We start from the raw sequence: 9,268 nt of genomic DNA on the forward strand, positions 1-9,268 counted from the left end.
TGTGAATACCACAAAATAGGTAGAATTTGAATAGGTACAATATCAATAAACAAACAGCTCTTCTAAAATCCAAAGGATTTTTGTAATTTTTTGTTTGAATTATCTTCAAAAGTCATTTTATATTAATAAACATTTAACTTACTTTCAGATGCTGATGTCTTAAGATACTCTCTCACAAGAGTCTGTACATATTGACGTAATGATGATGTCTCTTGATGTTCAAAATCAGAGATTACTGACTTTCTGAAGCATCTGTCATTCACTTGTAACCAACTGCAAAGCTAAATTAAACCCAGCATGTTAGTATTTAATCATAACTGACAGTTCTGTACTGACATTACCAACATAACAACGGTTCACTAAAGCACTGTTAAATCCACTGCACAAGTAGTATTAACTGGAGCTACCTTGAGGCATAGCAGACTATTCTCCTCTAATTAATACAGCAAAAGGTTCTTTTAGAGTTAATTCAGAGCACCCAAAAAAAGATTACTGGTACCAAGATGAGAAAAAACCCAGCTCTTAAAAATAAGCAAGACTGGTAAAATCTCCCTTATCTCAAAAGGGCTTCTCACAGCCAAGTGTTACCCACTGAGAACTGCATTTATTTTTTTTTTTTTAACTTTTATGCCAAAAATCAACAGAATAGGATGAAACATATGGAATACATAACAAGACAACACTATGAAAAAAATCATTTATCATTACATTGCTGTACAGCTAACCAAAGTTATGGCTATGTATTCAGTTGACTTCAGTATATTCTATATATAAATTTATTCTTTGAGGCTTATTCATAGCATTTTGCATTGATGAACATAAAACCAGCCTCAGTTCTCACCTCAATCCATAACATCGTATCTCTCCTTAAAGACTCATCTGGTCTAAGGGACAGAAGAAAGCTTGCAACTTCTGGGAGGGTCACTTTCTCCTGAAGAAATTAATCAAGATACAATAGTTGCCAACATAATATACAACAGGTAACACCTTACATAATGACTCAAGAAGTTTGCTGTCATCTAATAAAAATTTCATAACAAGAAACCGACTTTCTCCTTTCCATGACACAGACTCATTTTTGCCTCTCTGGGACCAACTTACCTTATCTGAATAATTAAGGTATTACTATTTCAAGATTAATGGTTAATTCAAGATTAATTTTATCATTCTGGTATTATAAGTACTTTTCTTCTCTTAGGTATTTCAGAAAAGTCCATTTAGTTTCTAGCTGTTAAAACCTGTGGATACCGTAACAGGATACTATTCCATAACTACCGCATGAAAACCCTACAACTAATAAAAGGTAGTGAAAAAAAACAATCTTATGAAAACCAAAGTTAACAGAAGCATGCTCATACTTACATAGCACAATTTTTTAAGTAGTCATTAAAAAACCCTGCAAATCCAGCAAAATCAGTTGTTCAATGCTGTATTTAGCAGGTTTTTAAAATATTGTTTACCCTGTAAAAGTGTTAGTGTATTTCTATTATGCCAGAAAGAAAAAAAAAAAAACCAAAAACCAAAAAACTCACCACATCTGTCAAATGCATAGCTGTTTGAAGAAGATAGCACTGAGCAGCTCCACGCAACAAAATCTGATGTGTAATCATAGTACACTGGAGGACATCTCTGCAAAGAGGAAAAATACACATGTAGAAAACACACACTTAGGAAGTTTAACCATTTTCATGTACTTGCTAATGATTAATCATTTTCAATATATTAGATTGTATTTAACAAACATATTCTACTAAGTATAACCCAACCATTGCCTGTTCAGACAGCATGCAATCTGGAACCAAGACTAGTGCTATATGTACTTTCAAAAACTGATATTAGAACTTGGATAAGCATATACCTGACAAGACAAAAAGCAGGGAGAGGGGGAAAGGAGGAGGAAAACAAAACCAAAAAAAAAATTAACAATCCCCATGATCATAACAGTTCAAACTGGTAATTTAGTATTTGCATTTCTATCTGTAACAACTATAGAAATAAACTATGTTTGCCATCAAATTCTCATTCCAGCACAAAACTGAAAGAAACCTTCAATGCTTTTATCAGCAGAGGTGTTTTTGCACACACATACACCCTTTTTTTTTGTAAATTACTTTTATCCAATATTCCTTCAACCACCAGTAAAATTTTAATCAAATTTGAGCTTTGAAATAAACTGGAATAATTACTGATTTTTAGTGGCTCTAGGAAGTGAAAGCAGACACTTAGGAAAAATCATTGTGGTTAAGGACAATACACATGCCAAGAATTTTTACCTAGCAAGTCTTCTAGCTTTCAGTTTTGTGGACTGTCCCCTTACACAGCTAAATTACTAAAAACAAGGTTTTAATGTAATTGGAAGAAAAGCAAGAAGTTTGATATGTATCAGCTGGAAAGTATGAAAGACCAGGGGAAAATTATGCCGAAAAAGAAGCAATGACAAAGGACTGAATTGCAAAACATTCATTTTTTAATTCACACAGAGGTACAAATACATCGGTTCTTAAATTGCTTTCCTCTGTGAATTAGACACAAAGGAGAGTGAACCTTCCATTCCCGTGCACAACCATCACATCCTCCCAGAAGTAACAAACATTAATTAAATCCTGGCTCTCCAGATGTTCAGCATGTTTCTTTACAAGAAGTCTGTAAGAATACAACACAGCGTACATTTTACCTTAAAGCATGAAGTCCTTCAGTGCCCAGTACTTTACATGCAGGGATACATGCCAGAGCCATAGAAAGAAACAAAATGGGAACAGCACACCAATGCCTACTTGTCATCTTCTGAATAAATTTTAACAGGAAACTACCTTAAAAATAACAGTAAACAAAACAAACAATCCAGAGTGACTTCCTATTCTCCAGTGCATTTAAATGACAGACCCCAGTAGGAAAGTGTTATGATCATTTCTGAAAATTGAATGAAAGACAACAAAATAATATCCTAATTATTTCAATGGAAAAAGTACATTCCAAAGAAGTCTGTCAGTAAGGTAATATGACAAGGAGATAACCAGAAATAAAGCTCATTTTGTTTTTTGTGATCTGCACTAACCACCATACTCAGTAATAGAATTTTAACTCTGATTATTTCGAGTACTAGACAATGCCTTTTTTAAGCTGCTACTCAGTCCATGTGATGGCAGACCAAAGTACATGGCAATTCAACCAGTTTTATGGATGCTGGCATGGCCAAAGCAAACCTCAACAAGACACCTCAGCTAAAATTTGTAGAAGCAGGTCACGCAGTCTCAGGGTTGCTAATCACAGACCCTCCATTCTGTGATAAAATATATGCTTGGGACAGGGCAGAGAAATAGGGCATCTATGGCATTACAAACATGTAAGGTGTTTTCTACCAGAATACGTACCTGTAGATACAGGAGACTGAACAGAGCTGGAGCTATACTTATTTAATCCTGTTAGACCAGACATTAAATTCTGGCCTGTCAAAGGCTGCTCCTTCTTTTCAGCCTACACTAACACCAAAATCTGGAACAATCTCAGCAATCTTCCTCCATCCAAGCTCTCAATAATAGAATCCTTTATTCAGCTTCTGCTTCAGCACTTGGACTGGCTCTTTTGAATGCCTAACTACACAGGTTGTGACTAAAAAAGTCTGGCAGATAGGTAAAATATAAATAAATAAAACAACCCCCCCACACCCTCCAAAACCCACAAAACAAACACAAGAACAGTTTTAAAGATTTTGCTCAGCACAGTATTATCTAGACTGAAAAAATAAAGAAAAAGATCTCCAAATACTGTTCGCCTTCAGAACTTAGGAGTTTAGGTTTTTGACCAGAAAAGCAAGTCTGCTTCCATTTGCTCCTAAAACGATTCTGTAGCTTAATACTGCAGACTTCTCTTTTCTCTGGAAGCTCCACTACCACAAAGAGAAGTACTCCTTTTCTCTCTCAAGTAATGTAGAAAAATAGTGGTAAATGTTTACATGAGAGACAGAAAATTTTTATTTTATTTTTTAAATAAAAGATAACCATGAAATTGAAACATACCTTTTTCTTCCTCTGGAAGAAGCATGAAATAAGTAGGCAAAAACTTCTGTAGCCTCATTCCCAAGGGAGGACAGGCTCCCATTAACTGACCTGGTGTCCTGTTGGGTTTTAAAACATCAAATACACAACTGGCATGTTAACAGCTACAAGTAGGATTGCCCCCAAAACAAAAGCAAAGTGCAGTTCAGTGGTTCATTCACTGCAAAGACTGCTCCAACAGGCCACAGAGATGGAGTGCATCAGCTTGCATCCTCCACTTACACCAGTATTCCAACAGCACCCAGCAAACACAGAGAAGATGGGGACGGTCACAAGAGCATGACTCTCCCTGACCACCTACAAGGGGATGGAGGCGGCACACTCTGGTGTTCAAGCGCAGCCTCAAGTGAAGTTACTCAGGACTGAGAGCATCTTAGGTTGAGCCCACAGATAGAAACAGGACTGTCAGTTCCACCCTGTGCCCGCATCCACAGAACGGCACAGGCTGCAGGAGCGGGCTGCCAGCACCCACGGGACAAGATCAGTGGTATCAGTGGGGATGCAACCAGTCTGATCTGGAGAATAGCTAAGACAAATTACCTACACAACTCTGCTAGGGAGCAAGGATTTCTCCCTGGAACAGGTTATAAAGTTGGTACAAACAAAAACCACTGACTAGCACAGAAGTTTTTAAGTAAAGATGCAAGAAACGCTCCATGAGACCAGCAGAGACAACCTGTGTCCTATCAGAAGCCTCAGGATCCTGGCTATCAAGTATTAGCATCAGACAGTCACGAGATTTTACAGTTTTCTATCATATAGCTTGACATTAACCACAAGAACTTGTATATTCTCGGTATATTCAAACATGCACCCTCCTCTACATATGCCAACAAATTAATCAGGCACTGTCAAATAACCACTTAAATCAGCTATGAACTGGTAACAATTAGAGCTGCCCCTTCTTTCTGTGTGGCAAGAAAATGAGAAGATAAAAAAAAAATACTTCACTAAGTTATTCATATATCATACCTCACTTCGTGTTGAAATATTAATTTGGAAATGAAGTGTAAAATAGGACCTTGACGCACCCCTATATTCCTATCACTAGGATAAAATTGAACCTACTTCATCTTACTCACAGCCACTGACTTTTCCTGAAAAACTCTTTACCTGTCCGTGAGTTTAGCAACACTACTTCTTTATTAAGGTTTTCTTCCATCCAAGATTTTACCCATATACTCAAAAAAACAGTATTATTAGAATACATTTGAAAAAAAAAAATCAGTGGCTTACCTGCTATAGAGGGAACTTTCTGAGAGAGCATCCATTAACGGACCAATAACAAACTGATAAAAAGAAGCAAGAACAATAGCTAAATGTACATGTGAAAGATACTGTTACATAGAGGCTAACTAGATTTACTTCACCAGACTTTAAAAGGACAGAGTCAGAAAATAGAGAACGTTCTTTTAGTAGTAAATAATAGGAGGAAAAAGGGGAGGAAACTGAAGAGAAGGGGCAGCAGGAGAATAAACAAGTGAAGCAATTTTTTTCACTAGGTACATTTCACAAAGCATTGTGAAAAGTGTAGGCAAATAAGAAATCCTTTGGGAAACAGATAGAAAAAAACGTATTCAAACATGAACTGAAAGAAAGACTAGAGGCCAACACAAGTAGGAAGATTTAGGGTGTGTTTAAGGTCGACTGGATTTCAGGTTAGTAATCAGGAGGCTGACTTAATTTGTCTAAACCAGAAATGTTAACCTCTGAGGGCAACGCTCCTTCTACGAAGGACAGAAAGAAGAAACAACAGTACAGCATAATCATTCCTTACTGAGGTGTAGGCTGGTTGCAGAGTCAACCTACTATGATACTAATAAAATTAAAAAAACCCAAACAAGAACTTTAAACTTACAGTATTTCTCTCCATATATGGAATATTTTAAAGTGTCACTTTTAATTGGATACAGTAATATTATAGTAGTATGTAGTAATACAGATTATATTACAGAGTAATACAGATTATACTACAGAGACATTCACCTCCTCAAAGGGTTATCTAGCAGCGGATCTTCAAAATCCATCCTTGAGTAGGAGACAATATGCACAGACTTCAAGTCTGTTGACCAAGTTTACCCAAGACACTGTTCGATCAACTAATATTAATTAATAATTTTGGAGAGGTTCAGGGGGCTGTCAAAATCTGAAGCATCAATCAATCCTCTGAGAATTTCACTTCTCGTAACAAATCTCAATAAATTGGGAGCCAACTTTAACTAGAGAGCATTAGTTTGAAATAGGAGAATGAATGACTGCTCTCAAAAATGCATTCCCTGTAGTCTGGCCATTTTTCAAGTAACTATGTATTGGACACCACTTACAAATATTGCTATCAGTTGCACAGCTAAATAAGAGGTTATTTTTACAGAATGTGTCTAATTCCACTACTACTTCTACCGACTCAATTAATGTTAAGATACATCACAAATTAGAACATCTGTTTGTTCTGGCAAATAACATAACACCCTTACCTCCGAAAACCCAAGTGGATTTGGAAGACGCTTTGTTTCATAAAGCTCCAGAAAATGAAGAACGCCTTCCTTTGTCAATGTTTTATTCTCACTCTCAAACATTCGTTTATAAATGCACAGATGCCATGATGGGTGAAACAACCAACAACCTGTTACAAAAGCAAATTCTTCTAAATTGACACAGAAATGACAGTGACACATTAGCACACTAATACACAACACAGTGATGTTCTGGACAACATCACAGTCAATTCACAGGACTTTTCCAAAAGAAGATTATAGCTATCAGATTTATAAAAATACCCTGATAAATGTCCAATATGAAAAAAAAAAAACTAACATGGCTTTCAAAACCTATCTTCTAAATTTTAGTAGCTACAAATTAAAATGACTAACAAGTGCAAAACCCATCCTTTCCCCTGCAACTCTCCTCATACCAACACTGTATTTACCTGCAACACTTTCACATTAATAATCTTCCCACTTTACAAATATCTAACATCTTGCACTATCTAATTAGATGTGGCCTGTTTTTCCTTAGAGAAGATGACATGACATCCTTCTACATGCTGTCTTAACACTCCTTTTACTTCTTCTCTCCCCACTTCCAATGAATTGGGTTTTTGGTTTTTTCCTCCCTTTTTACAGAGTTGTGCAAGTGACTTGACTCATATGACGCACCTCTGGTTTTATTTTCACATTAGCTTAAGTAAAGCAAAACGTAGCTGAAAAGGACCATTTAGTTGGGTTTGCCGACAGAAGAAAATATTTCAAGATAACACAGCAAGTAATACACATACACTAGGATTTCTTCTCGGAGCAGAGCGGCACCTCCTGTGCATGTCTGCCAAGCAACCTATGCATATAGCAGGCCCACAAAAACTGGAACAGCCACCCAGGAAACAGCTAATTTGAGAAACAAAACATAACAAAAACTGCTACTAAAACAGCAGAAGGGAAAAAGAAAAAACAGAAAAGTGTGACTTAACTGCCTAATATTTAGGAGATGTTTTAGAAAAAGTTACGTCTTACCTTTCTCCCCTGATATAGCATGCTCATACAAACTGTTTAGTTTTGGTAATACTGGCTTTATGACATGGATCTGAAATGCAAATCAGATGTGAGCATCAGTTTGTGTCTCAAACCTAGGAACTGGCACTTACTCATGGACTAGAATTTACTATCAATAGCATTAATATAATAATTGACAATATAACTGCATTTAAATAAACCTGCAACACCTGTGCAACTGGTCCCGGTACATGGTATGTAACACTCAATCGTAGTTTAGCACTCAAGAAAAACTTGTACTTCCATGCTACTGTATCATAAGAACAATACTTCCCAATACCAAACCATTCTATTAATCAAAATTATAATAAAACAAAAAATCTCTAAAATGAAACATTTTAGTAAACGTGTATCTCTCAGTTACAGGCTAATTATGTACAAATAAAAATAGCCACAAAGAGGTAGTCACAACTGATAGTTAACACCACAATACCACACAATTACAGAAGCTTCAAGTCAAGGAGAATCTTTCTGCCAAGTACACTGGACGCCGAGTCAAAATCAGTAATTTTCATCCAAGGCCACAAGTCCCTTACTATACAGATGTAGTCCCCTCTACCGAAAACAGGTTATTAAGTTGCAATAGCCTGATTTTCACTAAGAAACAGGCTACCCATTGCAATAAGCTACAATCCGGGTTTTTCTTTCAATCCACTGCTTTAACCAGAATTATTTCAAAGACAGAGGAGAGTTCTGAATTTATGCCAAATAAATTACACAGGCCGTGTTTTAATTATTTAAAACTGCCAATAAAATAAAAATGTTCCTCCTCAGGTTTACCGAAGACACCCCCCATCACCAAAGATGGCAGTATTTCACCCAGTAAAAACATTTGCAGTACATGTGCCAGAAGGAATGTATCGCAAACCACGACAGGCGTCGACGTCACGGCGCTCCTACCTGGTTTCCTTCCAAGGTTTCCATTATCAAAACGTAAGTTTCCCAAAACTGCAGAAGCTTCTCGTTCTCCTCAGCAGACCACCAGAACAGGCTCGGTTCTGACAAGAAAAGGGCCGGTGTCCTCCCGCCGCTCGGCCCGCACGACGCCGCAGGCCCCGCTCCCGCCCCCCGCGCCGCCGTTACCGTCTCCGCCGTCCGGGGGGCAGCGCAGGTCGGGCCGCTGGCCGCCGCTGAGGTCCAGGGCGCGCTGCAGCAGGTAGCGGGCCCGCCTCCGGCACAGCCCGTCCCGCTCGGTCAGGCCCTCCTGCACCACCCGCCAAAACCGCGGGGACAGCCGCGCGTCCAGCCCCGACCCCGGCGGGCCCCGCGGCAGCAGCGCGTCGGCCATGGCGCTCAGCGCCAGCAGCGCCCGCCCGGGCCGCGGCGGCCCGCCAGCACCCAGCAGCCCGTCCCAGACGCGTCGTAGGGCCGCCCCGTTGCCGCCTAGCGCCGGCAGCAGCCGCCCGGCCACCAGCGCCGCCGCCGCCTCGCCCTCGCCCTCCTCCCGCACCAGCGCCAGCGCCGCCGCCACGCACCGCGCCACCAGCGCCGGCTCCTCCAGCCTCGGCGCCGCCGCCACCAGCGCCTCCACCGCTGCCTCCGCGCCCGCCCCGCCGCCCGCCGCCAGCTCCCCCAGGGCGTCGCGCGCCAGCCGCGCCGCCAGCGGCGCCCCGCACAGCTGCACACAGTGCCGCAGCGCCCCCCGCGCCGCCCGCGCCAGCCGCAGCC

At 40.0% G+C, this 9,268-nt stretch overlaps 1 protein-coding gene across 1 annotated transcript in view; it reads right to left on the minus strand.

Moving 5' to 3' along the window:
- Nucleotides 1-9,266, minus strand: part of TARBP1 (tRNA guanosine 2 -O-methyltransferase TARBP1) — a gene marked incomplete at both ends in the record, with an annotated part of 36,907 nt that extends 27,641 nt beyond the window's left edge. Inside the window, 10 exons of the mRNA XM_081998564.1 lie at nt 143-281; nt 842-931; nt 1,533-1,629; nt 2,675-2,810; nt 4,017-4,114; nt 5,292-5,344; nt 6,530-6,678; nt 7,562-7,631; nt 8,501-8,598; nt 8,684-9,266. Of these exons, the coding sequence (XP_081854690.1) occupies nt 143-281; nt 842-931; nt 1,533-1,629; nt 2,675-2,810; nt 4,017-4,114; nt 5,292-5,344; nt 6,530-6,678; nt 7,562-7,631; nt 8,501-8,598; nt 8,684-9,266 (1,513 nt within the window). The remainder of the gene's footprint in view (nt 1-142; nt 282-841; nt 932-1,532; nt 1,630-2,674; nt 2,811-4,016; nt 4,115-5,291; nt 5,345-6,529; nt 6,679-7,561; nt 7,632-8,500; nt 8,599-8,683) is intronic.
- Nucleotides 9,267-9,268: the final 2 nt, after the last annotated feature.

Source organism: Phaethon aethereus, assembly GCF_964289735.1.
Source record: "Phaethon aethereus genome assembly, chromosome: 3".
Lineage (NCBI taxonomy): Eukaryota > Metazoa > Chordata > Aves > Phaethontiformes > Phaethontidae > Phaethon > Phaethon aethereus.